At 39.6% G+C, this 15424-nt stretch overlaps 1 protein-coding gene across 2 annotated transcripts; it reads right to left on the minus strand.

Moving 5' to 3' along the window:
* Window positions 1-955: 955 nt before the first annotated feature.
* Window positions 956-12309, minus strand: LOC133922123 (DNA glycosylase/AP lyase ROS1-like). 2 transcript variants are annotated; one of them, XM_062367310.1, is made up of 18 exons: window positions 12075-12305; window positions 10777-11898; window positions 9512-9602; window positions 8828-9392; window positions 7565-7644; window positions 7113-7197; window positions 6946-7034; window positions 6799-6867; window positions 6676-6712; window positions 6496-6578; window positions 4010-4468; window positions 3885-3921; window positions 3705-3794; window positions 2872-2937; window positions 2638-2752; window positions 2515-2553; window positions 1271-1632; window positions 956-1192 (listed from the first exon to the last, which is right to left on the minus strand). In XM_062367310.1, the coding sequence occupies exons 1-17, from the start codon at window positions 12112-12114 to the stop codon at window positions 1463-1465; spliced, it is 3237 nt and encodes a 1078-aa protein (XP_062223294.1). In that variant the 5' UTR covers window positions 12115-12305; the 3' UTR covers window positions 956-1192; window positions 1271-1462. The 2 variants fall into 2 exon arrangements, with proteins under 2 accessions (XP_062223294.1, XP_062223295.1); XM_062367311.1 differs by lacking the exons at window positions 956-1192; window positions 1271-1632; window positions 2515-2553; window positions 2638-2752 and having other exon boundaries at window positions 2888-2937; window positions 4006-4468; window positions 12075-12309.
* Window positions 12310-15424: the final 3115 nt, after the last annotated feature.

The raw sequence follows: 15424 nt of genomic DNA on the forward strand, positions 1-15424 counted from the left end.
TTATCAGATAGCATGAACTTTATCCATACAAGAAAAACAATGGCTACTCATATGTATGTCTTACATGTGGTTGGTATGGAGTGAAATTCTTACGTGAGAAAGACATGGTTACCACATGTGGGCGATCGACTAATTATTTCCTTGCATAATTAATACATGAGATTTAGTTTGCTAATCAAGCTTTTTTTTTTGTTAATTTGATGGTCCTCACATTGCGATTGGTGGTGGGCCCATGGCGGTGATAGCTGGACGGCAGTCGGAGGTTTGTTGAGCGGCGTTGGATGATGGCTGCATTGCGGATGATGATCGGCGGCATCGCTATGGGCGGTAGCTAGGGTTAGGGCACACAGCGGCAGCGGAAGAATTGTAGATAGGGTTAGGGTGATGACCGATCATATCCCCTTTATTTGTTTTTTATTTTCTTTTTCATCTAATAGTTTGATATTTTTAGACTTATCACGAATTGATCGGTGTTAAAACAAGACATTTAAATAGTAAAATAAAAGTCTTGACGAAATCTATGCACCCTTACCTCCAATCATCTATGCTCCCACTGGTCCGGTGGTCAACACCTTAATATTTTTTCCGTGAAGACTCGGGGGTATTACAAGCTAGGCAGTCAAGTTCAAGGCAGAAACTTAGCGAGGAGAAGCTTGAATTCCAGTATTGTTTCTGCATGCCTTATTTGTTATTAGAGGATAATAACTTTGTCTACAATAGATGTCTGATTAACCAAAAAAAAAAACGCATGGTCTGTCTAACAAGTCGTCTTTTCTAGAATACACGTCTGATCAACCCAAAATTCCACACGTACGGTCTGTTTGCCAAGTCGTCAGTCAATTGCCATTGGTAGAATATACTATGGAAGACCAAAATTACCCTTACAATATTGTACTCTTTTTCTAAGGTGGAAACTATTAATTTTTCCGAGCAGCCAGACTTGTAACTCAAAAGATTTAATTTAACAGAAACATTTTTTAATGAAAAATAAAAAATTTATTAACTGTTATCGTTACATCAAATAACCTCTGTATATTACAAATACACACAAACAAAACACACTAAAGATACTAATAAAAAATAGACATGGATACAAAGTCTAAACTACCATCCAAATAGAATGAAGAGCTCCCTGTCCACTCTCTCCTACACAAGTTACCAGCTCGCGGTGTTCCAACCGTTATAAAATAACCTGCAAAGGAGAAAAAGATTAATAGTTTGAAGGCTAACAGTTTAAACTTAAAAAGGATCTCAGCTGTACAGGGCATACGGAGGGAGAAAAAAAGTAGTAGCCGCCATTGGAGACAGATCTCAGCCATTATTCACTCACGCGGTGGCTCTAGGCACCATCCATCTACACCTCACAACGAACATATCCTAGCAAGGGGTTACAGTTACAGAACTACCTCAGCACTGTTACAACTACAATTTGTACACAGCTACGTCAAGCAACAACTAGTTCCTAGTTCGCCGTAGATGCTTCCTCGTTGCTCTTCCCCTCCGGCGATGTCCTGGCCTTCTTTGTACGGGTTTCGCCGCCTTCATTCTTTTTAACGTTGGTGGCATGTAACGTGCCACATAGGCGCTGGGGGTATCTTGTTTTCCGATCAAATCCTCGTACACAGACATATCCTGCAAAAAGGACCACGCAGTTGACAAGTAAGATTAGGATGGAAAAGGAATCACATATCGTATCATAACTTCATAGGCAGTAGAAACAATGGCAATTTCAATCTTTTGTTTGCTGCGTGTGCCATTTCAACTCAGCATGCGATTTCACAAAGCAAGTTTGGTCACCAGAATCATCAGTAGAAACTAGAAAGCTCATTTATCTTGCACTCGCTCGAATTTCCCTTTTCTTGCGATGGTCTATGTTAGAATTTATATCACATAGTTAATTAAATATCTAAGAGTAAATTTTAAAAACCCACAACTATTTTGACATATGTTGCAGAAAACTATAAATTCGGATGCCCATTTCAAAAACCTACAACTATTTTGACATGTTACAAAGAACAACAACTTTCTCACTGTAAGCCTACCTGTCATCCTCTATTACATGTAATTAGAGGATTAACCGTGGATCCACCTGTTGCGACAGGATAACATGTGGGTCTATAGTGAGAAAGTTGTAGCTTTTTGCAACATGTGTCAAAATAATTATAGATTTTTTAAATAAGTACTAGAAATTGTAGTTTTTTGCAACATATATCAAAATAGTTGTAGATAGATTTTCAATATATAAAGATCCACGCACCAATGAAATAGCCATGGTGTGTCGCCAAAGCTGCCTAAGCACTTTAGCGAAGACCTTATTCCTACCATCCACTTGTTGGATGGATTACTTGTGTGGATTTTCCATTCACTACGATTTCGTGGGATTTGAACTTATGACCTATGAGCTGAGACCCTTGAGCTGGCTACATTAGCTAGTTGGCCTCGCACATCAAAAGAAATTCCACGAATGGGCTATAAAAGAAAAGAAAACAAGAAACGTTCACCACCACTTAATACCTTTCTTGAAGCAGTCCTGAATATCTTGTTTTGTTTGACCTGAGGTTGATAAGAATTTCAGTTAATATGACTCATCAGCAACTACTTCACTGCTTTCATGTTTGCATTTAGCATATATAATACCTTTAGTGATCGAGTGTATAGATGAACCAAAATATACAATGCATCTCTCTAGGTTCCAGAGACATTCCCTAGGTATACTTATTGGCGAACAGCTAGATGAGTAATCTGCAAAAACCTACAAGGGTATATTTGATGGATCAGTGGTTAGCCAACCTGGTATTGCATCCTTATTAACTAGTAATAAATACACACTGTAAAAAGATAAAAGAACAAAAAGGATCAAAGGCTGCATACCTCGTGTTCTTGAAAGTAGGTACCATTCAATGGAAACTTTCCTCCGTTTGCTGTCCGACAGGGTATCTGCTTATTCACGTATGCAAACAGTTTAAAAAGAAGGGGGGGGGGGGGATAGAAAATAACGTCAATCATATATTAATGTCAGCAGTACCAATGAAAAATACTTCCATGCTGTGTTTAGAGAGAGAACATCATTGTCATTAGAACTATGAGGATTGTGCGTCAATTTAGATTAATTTCATCCACAAGGTTTCAAATAATTTTGAATTAGCATAAGATTTTTATGTGGGTATTTGCACTTGAAGAACTTATCTTTCTAGTTTGTCTGCAATGGCTACAATCTTTTTTCAAAATGTACAGAAATGGCTCCATCAGAAGTTTATGTTAATCAATTATGTGAGACGATCAGATAAATGAAATGAAGAAATGATTATCAACAGATTTTAATGGCTTGTTTGGATGGAAGGGTACTAGATCCAATCCCCCTGGATTTAGATGGAAAATGAACTAATTTCCCTGCCAACCCCAAGTTATTAGGTCAAATGCATGCATATCCAAACAAGGGCCAAGGGTTCCACGTCATAAACTAAGACTTGACCCTCAAAGATCAGTAAAGCAGCTGAATGTTGGAGGTTAACGGTAAATTAGGTAACTTTTGTCTACGGCTATTAATTTCATTTTGATACCCTGAGTTACATGGCCGAAACATTCCCAAGTGTTGAATTTTGAGTCTGTATAATCAAACCCTGTTCCTTGAGAATATATTTTATTATCTATTACATCACATCCACATTTTCAAAACTAGAGTTTCCACGTAAGTAGTTGCTCACCAGAATAGTGCCTTTCACCGTGTAATCATTAGGACAAGAAATAACAACCAGGAGGTAAGGACATGGATCTTCTGGAACTCTCTCTTCAAACTGGTACAGGCCCAGTCACTAAATCAGTCAATGACACTGTAAAAGTACAATATACTTCATTTAAAAGTTAAGAATCACAATATAACACACCTCTTCTAAGATTACATGATCATCTGGGAGGACATACCTGCAATAACAATTGAACAAACTTAGTGAGGTACTGCTGATTTCTGAGGAAAAAATCTCAAATATACCAAGGAAGTATTATTACATACGCATTGTGTTCAGTCCTAAGACGGCCAATATTCTTCAACTTTTTATTTCGGCCAAAACTGCATTGTGGATTGATCAAGACCAAGTCTTTTCCATAGTTTGGCGTCCAAGAACCATTGTTCACCATATGCTTGCTTGAGCTAAGATCTATTTCTACATCATACTGTACTCCCTCTGGTACAATATCTTCAAGATCACATAGATCATCTTCATAGGGTTCTTGCTCGTTAGGTGCTTCTTCATATTCATGTTCTGGACTTGGTGGCACCTCAATAATAGGCTCACAGTTACGGATGGGTTGTCTTTCAGCAGTTTTCCTTATTTCAGCTTGGTGTAGACACATTTGCTGAAAACTTGGCGAGCAACTACCATTTGATAAAAGGAGGCTTCCAGAAGTAAGCATGTTTGTTTGCTCTTTGCTGCGTTCATGTTCATGCTCCTCCGCAGGAGGAAGCGACAGTCTGGTAACAACAAATGTCATCACTCAATATTTCATTTTAGGAAGAAGTCCAGTTTACATCTTAACAAACGCTGGAACTCAAGGATAGAGAAAAAGGATGAGGAAGAAGAAAATGTTCTTTGTTTCTAAACTATCTTTCTGAATCAGATATTCAAGTGGTAGTACCAGCTTACGTCAGGTCCCACCCAGTGGCCACATAAGATAGTACTAGTTTGGATTGGGTGAAGGAGGTCCTTTGCACTGATTTTGATATTTGTGGGACGGAAATTGAATGGTATTGAAGCTAAGGGTGAAAACTGAAGACTATTTAAGAGTTGAAGGACAAAAGTGAACGTTTTGCTAAAAATGTTTTAGTCTAAACTCTAAAGCAATAACAAAGTCTATCAAGCAAATATTTTCTTCCTACAAAAGCCACAAATTCTTGTAATAATTCAGAGTGACCATCTTTTACGCTGTAGCTAACTTACAGGACCACCATATTTTGTTTTATTACCATCTTATTAATTTTTCTGATAGGTTTAATTATCTTATTAATTACAACTTTTTTGAAAAAAATGTTAAAATTAATGGTAATTAAACAACCCTTGTGTTATAGTACAGATTAATTAAATGGCTGCTACTTAAGTTAAAATCTACTTCAAATTCCAGTTGGTGGTGATGGTATGCCTGCCCTCTCCCTTCATTCTGACATGTGGGGTCATCTGGTCAGTGTTGGTTGGCTTTTTTCCTGTCTCGCACTCTACCTCACAAAATCCCCTCTGCAGGCCCGATGCCCCGATCCCCAGCGCCGAAGCTAGTGACGCCTCCCCATCTCCATCCATCTCCCTACTCGGGTGCATGCCAGTGAGACAGAGGATAACGGCGGTAGAGGGTTTGACGAGGAGGATCACTAAGAGAAGGACCACACCGGCTTCTTCGAACCCAATTGGCCGACGAGGAGGACAACGGGGAGAAATGCTGCCGACGGGGAGGAGGAAGTAGGTGGTAGAGGGATCGAAGGACCGCCAGATCTTGTGGGACGAAGACAAGTATGGTTGCATCTGACGTGATTTCTTCGAATCGAACCAAAACCGTTGGAATTTATGCTACTGAATCATGGGGAGACGAGAGAAGATTTGAACCCAACTGGACAGTTCTTGAATTGAATCAAAGCAGAGAGAAACAAATCAGGTTCATCTGCCAGCTCATGCTCGCTGGCCACCGCAGCTCGTTGCATGCCATTGTGCGCGCGCGAGAGGGTGAGAGAGAGAGAGAGAGAGAGATACACGCCTGCTTGCGTAATGGGTGAGTGCTACGCTGCCATGGATGGGCTACTACATTGCCATGGATGGACAAGGAAGCAGGCGTGAGGAGAGAATCAGAAAGGAGATGACCGTTGTGAGGTCTGGACATCTGGACACGGCGGTTATTTTGGATCTGGAGAGAAGGGGTAAAGAGCTGGAGGAGCCTTGAGAGAGAACTCAAAGACGACCTGTCCAATTACCATGTTCAGGCAGGCAGCAAGCTTTGATTTTCTTTCTCTCCCTATTTTCTAGAGTACACAGAACAATAGAGCAAAAAATGATGCTGAAGATAATAGACCAATATCTTGGGGACGTAGTATCTTTGCTGGAAACGAGCTCAATGGTAGTGAAGTTGCAGCACAGGTTGATTTTGAAAGGGATTACAAAAGTGTCGGCCAATAAGTTCTTAGAAGGAACATATTCCTATGTGCCCTTTGGCTCATGCTGCTTCTCTATCTTGACTTTGATCTATAATTTCATTCTTTAACTGGTTCTTCAGCTATTCATAACAAATTGTGTAAGCTTATTGGTAGTGATTTGTGAAGAGATTAAATTTAAAACGAAGATTAACAGTTTGTATCTCTAAGCAAAGCAAGTTTCACAATATGCAGGCAACATAATTGTAATCCGTAGCAAAGCACGGGCATTCAACTAGTGGCATACAATTGGTACAGGGTCTAGAACCATAACAGTAAAGTAGGAGTGCACTGTGAGAATTAATTCAAGTAGAAATCATGAAACTTACCTGGCAAGTGAGCTACTATAATATTTGCATTTTGCACTGAAAGGGCAAGCACTGCAATTTGGATTTATTTTTGTGCACATTACCTGTATAGTGGAAGCAATCAACCACTAACAGCAATGAATAATATTCATAACTAAAATGTAAACTTATCTTATTAATCACTTTGGAATATACACGTACCTTTCCGAACGTTATCATAAGACAGTGTAGTTCATACCTATTATTTTTTACAGGTATGTCAGATGGATGTGGTAACAGTAAAAGTGAAATATCAGTAATCTTCAAAAGATGAAAAGGACTCACAATTTTTCCTTATCAATGGTACACAGCCGAGGCCATAAATACCTTTGTACATCACGCATGATTGGATATCTTCAACAAAAGGGAAGAAGAAATAAGCAGAAAATTGTTGTTGTGGTGTTTACAAATTCAGCTTGAGACCAATCTTACGAGTTAACTAAATGAAATTCCAAACCATCTAAGGGTTGAAGTTGAACCCATCCTAGCCTTGTGACTATGCGAGCTACGTTGACATCAACCTGAAAAGGCATGGAGAGCGCATTCGCATTTGACAGGATTTGATTATTTTTTCTATAAAAAGACAAAGTATAACTTACTGGGAACGCTTTATGCCTCAATGACAAAAGACGAATGCAATCAACACTCTTATCTCCAAGCCCCAGTATACTGAGCAGATAGTTTCTGATGCCCAGCAACAAAAAAGTACGTGAGAATTCCATTATGCAAGTAGATTATACATAACTGTGGACAAATTTGATTTTCTTAGTTCATCTAGCTCGCTAGCAGTTCCCTACTACAAGTGCCATGATATTCCTCCAGTAGCACTTCTACAGTTTTAGACAACAAATTGTTAAAATGGTACTGGGTCCTCCCCAACTGTTCTCCTAAAATAAGGTTGTTCAATATTTCAACATGCACAAAAGCAATAAAATCAAACATAACTAAATATTAGTTAACAAATATGTCCTGGCATTTCAACAACAACAAATAATAGAGTAAAATGGTGAAGCAATAGGCAGTAGTGTATGTTTTATGAACATAACCATACCTGGCGCTTTCACGTGGTACATATCTAAGCCAATCCAGATCAAAGCTTCCATGATCGTCATTTAAACGCTTCAGAAAAGCCTGTAAAAAGGTAAAATGATACTTTTAGTTCTTGCATCTAGTGAATAAAAAGGAGAAGAGAAAAAATATGTTGCCAGTGCCAAGAATAAGAAGCCCTAGCTTATGTGATGAAACTGATATTTCAATCACACTATTATTAACATTGATTTTGTAGAAAAATAAGGAGCAAAGTGTGGATGATACATGACATTTCAATCGTTTCATGTAAAATCACAAAGTATTGAATATATACTTCTACCTCCATTACAAAATAGAGTCATGTCAGACATCAAAAAGTCTCTAGTTACGCCTTCCAACAGTTATTTTTGTAATTATATGCCAATAGTAAAGTAAATAACAATAATAAACACATTAAAAAAGTAAATATGTATGCATGTACATAAACTATGCTAGACTGCCTAGAGTAACATCAAATTTTGCAGTGTAGGCATAACAATGCTCTAGCAACAGTTTATGAGAGAGATTGGAGTTCTCGCATTCTTTTTAACTGAAGATTTCATATTTCATATACATAGCTTCAGTTGGCATAGAAGCCCTGAAAAATGGATGAAGCATGTTTGTTGAAATAAGAAAAATATTTAACAAATAAATGTGTGTACAATCTAAGTAGCTTACAGTGAACGATAACAAAATGTTTTCTCGAAAATACATGCACGCACACATAGATGTGTTTAGCTTGGATTGTAAAGAGGAAATGTCTGTTGCTTTTGTTGATAAGAATAATCATATCTTTTGTAGCATAGAGGATGGTGGTTTTCCTAAGAAAGAACAGAAGAAACGACTAAATTTTATCTATTTGAGGTTTAGGCTATAACAATAATCTCTAGTAACACAACGGACACACTATAAGCAAAGCTCATTCCATTAAGTACATGTGTAAATGAAATAAATATTTCGTCCGTAGAACGCTACATCACATGAAAGCAAACAATATATGTAGTGACTGAAATGCATTCTTAAAATGAAAAACGATATATATTCTGGTTACGCAAATTTTGAATAGAATTTTAGAAATATATTCTGTCCACACAAGCTTGAAAAGGATAAGAAATGCTGATTATGTAAAAAAAAAATTAAGATGAGCATGTTCCTCTCTTTGGGTGCAAAATATAGTCCAGCTACTCAAATGTTGGACAGGATTTTAGAAATAAGTAACTGACAATTTTGTCTTGCAATCACGTACCTGTATCCGACATGCCATAAGGTAATGCTGACCCCTGACTGCAATGCATTTTGCAACATCAAGTGTTGGCGCATGTAGTACCGACTCCCAATCTACTGCATCACTTGTTCCAGTTGAATTTCTGTTATTGTATCCTTTTCGATATGCTTCCTTCCGTAATTCGTCCCAATGAGATGTGATTTTCGGTTGCAGTGTAGCTATGAACTTTCTCAAGGTCATTTCAGCGCACATTGGATTTCCAGACTTATCCTTCACCAAGTTCATAAGATGTTCCGTGTCCAAAGTAGAAATATCTGTCTGTTTCATACCAACAATAAAACTCTCTATAACTGATCTGTATTCTTTACCATAATGACCATTTATCTCTTTATCATAACCAACTTCTTTCTCAGAATCAACATGTTTACTAAAATCTGAATTGACGGAATCAACAATACCAGACACTTCATTTGAATTCAAGTTTTCTTCAACACCATCTACCAATGGAGGTACATTTGAACAATCTTCAGCTTTACAACATCTCTTACTTGGAGGAAACTTTGCCGCCAGGTTCATAAAAGCATTGCTTTTTATTTTAAAGAGGGTATAAAAAATGCAGCGGAAGGGACAAAAATGGAAATTAGTTACAGCATGAAACATATAAAATGGCTAAAAATCATATTTATGGATCATCTCTTATTTTACCTAGATAAATGATCAGCAACATTTTGTGTAAGGAAAGTACCAACCACAGAATCAATTACCGATCCACCCCACTGAGAGAATTTTCTGGGTCCTGACACAAAAGCAGTTCAGAATTTAGAATCCAATCTAAACTTGCATGTTCCATAGAAGCATAAGATTCTATGACTTATTGATCCAGTATTGCATGATTACTGTGGAAGAAAGGCGCTATTTGTTATAAATTATGACAACCAGGCATCACTGTTAGACTGACAGTCTGACACTATAAAGTATAACTACAGAACTTTAAAGACACAACAACAACAACAACAACAACAGCTTTTGTCCCAAGCAAGTTTGGGTAAGCTAGAGACGAAACACACAAGATCCAACTAAAAAGATCATGAGAAAACAATAATGATTATAAATTTACTAGTAATATTAAAAAAATAAAAGTAATAACGGTGCAAAGAGACTGATGCATAACTTATGGTTCTAGCACGTGGATTGCTAACTTTCACACGCTTCTATCCGTGGATGGTTCTTTGGAGACCAACATAGCCGGTCCCAAGACCAGGTTAAGGAGGAGGGTTGTGATAGGCTTGGCGAGCCAACATAAAAAAAAACCCAGCCACTCTTATGGAGATGAAACCCAAAAGAACTTTAAAGACACTAAAAAAAGGAATTAAAATAGTGCTATGGTCAAATTATATGCATAATGCCTTTTCTGTACTTATCAAATCTCCATTGGACCTCCCAAATGCGCATCTTTGAATAAATGCTTGCAAATTTTCTCAGAAACAATGATGCACTCAGTCTCAATATGTTGATCATAGTTTAGAAGCTAAAAGGCATCTAAAAGGAGTGCCAAATCTAAAATAAGGAATGGAAAACAGAACAGTGGCATCTCAGTAAAGTATATCAACATATTTGTTAAAACCAATAAATTTTTTTCTAAACATGAGACTAAATAACTCTCAAAATCCCTTTCGGAGTTCACAAAGTATCAAGGAATCATATTCAGTTCCTTTTATTTTTCGTTGACTCCAAAGGAAACACTAAGGAGGGGAAACAGGAATAGTAACATTTAAGAATAGCTTTTTGACCAAAAAGAAAAAGGTGAGCTTATGGATTAATCTGTAGCAGTGCAAGGTTTCGTGACCTTTCTAGACAAATCAGATTAGAAGTGCATTTCTCTTGTCATGTCCCTTTTTTATTAATGTAATGTGATCCTTTTTTCTTGCATTTGCACACATAAAAGGCATAAAAAGGGCCAGGATCATTACCCAATAGATCGTACATCGTTGCAATAAATACATCCACACATTGTTCACAGTTGCGTCGTTTTTCATCCCATTCAGGTCCGCTGCCAATATCGAACCCTTCGAAACTCTCACTGTCACTCTCATCCCACTTCCTCAGAACATCATATACTTGTAATGCCTTCTCATCAAGGCCCAACACCTTAGTCTCCAATTTCTTCCCGTGATTTCCATGGCGCGAGGTAGCAAGTTGCATAAAATCCCCAAGTGGAACAAGTGCAGAGGATGATGCATCAGTTCGGGTTCTCTGGTAAGGCACCATCGCCAATCCACCACTTTCCTGGAGCTTAAATATCATCAGCTTCCTCTTCTTCCCTCTCTTGCTCCTCATGCGCACACTTGGATCATCCCGCAAACCACGGCTCTTAGCAAGGCTCCTCAAATTACCCATCAACGTGGCTCTGCTGAAACAAGCTTTACTTTCAGAAGAATCCAAATCCAACTTCCGTCTCGCGATATTAGAACTGCCAATTCCAACATGTTCAGTACCATCCTCCTGTATTTTCTTCTTCTTAACCCTACCCGGTGTGGACTCGTTCGGGGTCAACTTTGCCTTCAAGATTTTGTCTTTCATAACCTTGAATCGGGGCACCCCCTTGGTCGACTTCTTCCACCGCTTACGAGGTGTGGGCTCCACTTTATCCGGAGTAGGAACAGGACCAGCAGCACTAGCATCACTGCCATTGGCGACACCTTCCTGCTGCTGCTGCTGCTGAATCTTGCCATAAGACTCGCCCGCCTGCGCCGGCAAGGTGCTGGACTCCTGCGTGCTCACCGCACAGTCCACTTCTCCCAAATCCTCCGGCACAGACTGAGACTGTTCCTCCACGGACGACGGCACGGGGCACAATCCGTCGCTCTCCACCTTGTCGGGGCAAACCGACGCAGACTGGGACTGTTCCCCGGCGGGCGACAGCACAGAGCTGAATCCGTCGCTCTCCACCTTGCCGCAGCCAGCCGGCTCCGGCTCTGGCGCGGCGGTGGACAGAGCAGTGCAGCAAGAGGCATCCGCGCCGGTGGTCCCGGACGGCCGAGCCGGCTTCCGGACAATGTCGGGGGTCGCCGGTGATATCCCCAACCGTGGCCCTGGTCCAGAAAGGGGAGCAAAGAACCCGTCAGTCACCGCTTAACCAATGCGCGCGCAGAAAAGAATCGATAAGAGGTTGCAGCACAGGAACGGCACAACTAACAATCGAACAGAACCAAGAACTAGCGATAACATCACAGAGGGGAAGAAAAAGAACGGAGCTTTCCACACTCACCAAGATCTGTTGCCGCCGCCTTCTCTGCCTCTGCCGCCATGGAGCGCCTTTGCGGGGGAGGGAACCAGGAGGAGTACTGGAATGAGTGGACCCGGTAGAGGGAATCGACGAGAACGAGGAGGTCAGCTTGGGGACTAGTCCATCCACCTCGCGTTGATCCCGTGCAGATGGCCGAAGTAAAGACACCCCCCACCCCCTCCCCTGCCCTGCCTCTGATTTTTTCTAACAGCTCCCTCTGCGAAGAAGAGAAAAGATAATAAATAAAAGCAGAGGGTCTCATCTCGTCTTACCGTTCGGTTCGGGACTCCGGAGGAAGGGACAAGTGGCGGGGCCGTGCCGCTGACGGGTGGGCCCTGCGTGCCGCTGGGTGGGCGTAGTAGGGGGGGGCGCTAACGAGTTGGGGATGAGGGGGGCCGGATTAAAAGCACAGCAGCCGTGATTATCTAACAGACCGCCCGGGATTATCTGCTAACCGCTCTGCCGGCGTTAGACGTTGTTGGTCGGCCTCCGATCTCAAGGTGTCTTCGGACTCTTCTCAGCCCTTGGATGCTGGATGGATGATCAGATTACCTCCGGTTCTGTACTGGACTGGAGGAGCTTGGGATCGCAATCATATGTGACGCATTGGCCTAGCAGGGTTAGTGACTTTAGTGTTTGGTTAGACTTGGAGCCCGTTTGCAGTTGCTGTGCTAGGCTGCTTTTTGCGGAATCTAGCTGATAAACAAATTTTAATTTAATTGATATTAATTGCATAGCCTAATGGCATGAACACTTAATCGGTTCGGTGCGCGAAGACCATGAATTTGGAGGTGGGTTTAACCTGAATTTGGTGAAGCCATCAGTTCAGTGCACAAAAACCCTCACCTGTGTGATGCAAATGGCGTATGTGTCAGTGTAGAGTGTCAACAAAGACCGCGTAGGTGTACCACGTCGCCAGGAGGATCCTGAAGGCGGCTTTGGTCTTCAAGTCGCGCTCGAGCTCCCCTTGATCGGTTTGGGTTTTGTTAATCTTAGCACAAAGACATGTGCGAGGCGCTAGAAACCCCTTTTCTTATAGCGCAGGGTGACCTTAGGACTAAGCCATGGGATCGGGCCCCTCATCAGAGGCACAATGTGGGGTTAACCAACCCCTTAGAGTTGGCCATGGCAGTTAGTGACATTAGCTAATATCATAATTAAAATTCTTCTATTTGATCGAATGACTAATCATCATCAGTTCACACTCAACAAAATAACGCACTAAGATAATACAATCACAACAACTATAAAAAACGTTGCTGGACCTCATGATCTATAGTACACAATTTCATCTTGATATAGATAGTTACTTATGCCTTGGGAGTTAGTTTCTTTCTTATGGTCTTTTATATCTAGGATCATGAAACTGAAATCTTAAACTAATTATTTTAGAATCATAGGTTATCAGTTAAATACATATTGACAATATTCTTTAAATACATTGTGTGGCAAGCATGAACTTTGTACTTATATGCTAGACCTTAATAGTTTGATACTAGATTCTATCTTTTGCAAGATGATACTTAATGTCAATGTGCTTAACAGCACCACTTGATTTGTTGTTACTCAAAAAAAAATTGTAACTTTGTTATCACAATATATCGTGAGTGGCTTATTTATGCTGTCAACCACTCTTAGTTCTGGGATAAATTTTTAAGCCATATAACCTGCCTGTTAGCCTCATAATTTGCCACAAACTCAAATGGTATAGTAGAAGATACAATAAGAGATTGTTTCACAACATGATACTTAATGTCAATGTGTTTGGGAGCACCTCTTGGCTTGTTACTCGAAAAAAAAATTGCAGCTTTGTTATCGCAGTATATCGTGACTAGCTTATTTATGCTGCCAACCACTCTCAGTTCTAGGATAAAATTCTTAAGCCATACGGCCTGCCTGTTAGCCTCGTAACATGCTACAAAATCAAATTGTATCGTAGAAGATGCAGTAAGGGATTGTTTTGAGATTTTTCCAAGAAATGGCTGCTCCCACGAGGGTGAATATATCTTGAAGTCAACATTTTGTGTCCATGCAACCCGCAAAGTCAGCGTCTGTATAAACCTTAACCTCAAGATTATTAGACTTCTTATATGTGAGCAGAAAATTCTTAGTGTCTTGCAAATAACACAAGATCTTCTTGATAGATTTTCAGTGCTCTAATTCTGGATTTGACTGATATCTAGCAGGCATCCCCGTTATATAAGTTAAGTCAGGGGGCATGCAGACATGAGTGTACATAATGCTCCCGACTGTTGAAGCATAAGGAATCGTCCTCATTTGATCCGCTTCTAGTTTATTCCTTGGGGATTGAAATGAACCAAACTTATCTCCTTCAATAACAGGAGCAAGTGATGCAAAACAATTATGCATATTATACCTTTTGAGTACTATGTCAATATAAGCCCTCTTGGATAGAGCTAATACCCCTTTAGACATGTCTTGGTGAATCTCAATATCTAGAACATAAGAGGCCTCACCAAGATCCTTCATATCAAAGTTGGATAATAGAAATCTTTTGATCTCAAATAACATATCGTTATTACTATCGGCCAATAAAATATCATCTATATAAAGTGCTAGGATAAAAAAAATTGCTCTCCTTAACCTTAATATAAATGCAATTATTCACTTCATTTTCTTTGAAGTTGAATTTCCTTGTGACTTTATTGAATTTAAGGTACCATTACCTAGATACCTGTTTTAGTCCATAAATTTATTTTCTAAGCCTACACTCTATGTGCTCCTTGTCTTCCATGACAAAATTTTTCAGTTGAGCTATGTACATAATATCATACAAGTCACTATTAAAAAAAAAAGCAATTTTAACATCCGTCTGATGTAGCTTTAAATTGTAATGAGCAACAAACGTCGTAACAATTCTTAATGAATCCTTTTTTGAGATAGGAGAGAAAATATTATTATAATTGATCCACTTTCTTTGCAAAAAGCCCTTAGCAACGAGTCTTGCCTTGAATCTATCAACATTTCCCTTGGAGTCACACTTGATTTTGTAGACCCATTTACTTTCTACTATTTTGACTCTATCAGGAATTTCTACTAGACCTGACTTTATTAAAACACATTGAATCTATCTCATCCTTTATGACATCAACCTATTTGGATGAATGCTTACTCATCATGACCTCCTTATATGAGATAGGTCCATCCATCTTCCCTATGTCATTTACGTCTTCATTTATTTACACGACATAGTCATTCGGAAGAACAGGCATTCTTTCTCAATGTAATCTTCTTAAGGTTCATTAAGGATCACATGAGTCTCATCTATGTGAGGCTAATCGTTAGGTGTGGTGCTACTAATCCCAGAATCT

The sequence above is a fragment of the Phragmites australis genome, chromosome 6, assembly GCF_958298935.1.
Source record: "Phragmites australis chromosome 6, lpPhrAust1.1, whole genome shotgun sequence".
Lineage (NCBI taxonomy): Eukaryota > Viridiplantae > Streptophyta > Magnoliopsida > Poales > Poaceae > Phragmites > Phragmites australis.

Bases quoted from the DNA above. Each gene is read 5' to 3' on its own strand.
- LOC133922123 (XM_062367310.1), bottom strand. From the start codon at position 12,114: ATGGCGGCAGAGGCAGAGAAGGCGGCGGCAACAGATCTTG. The intron at 6,868-6,945 runs GTAAGATTGGTC...CTTTTGTTGAAG, and splicing joins GAATTTCATTTAGTTAACTC to ATATCCAATCATGCGTGATG. The intron at 6,579-6,675 runs GTACGTGTATAT...TCCACTATACAG, and splicing joins TTATGATAACGTTCGGAAAG to GTAATGTGCACAAAAATAAA.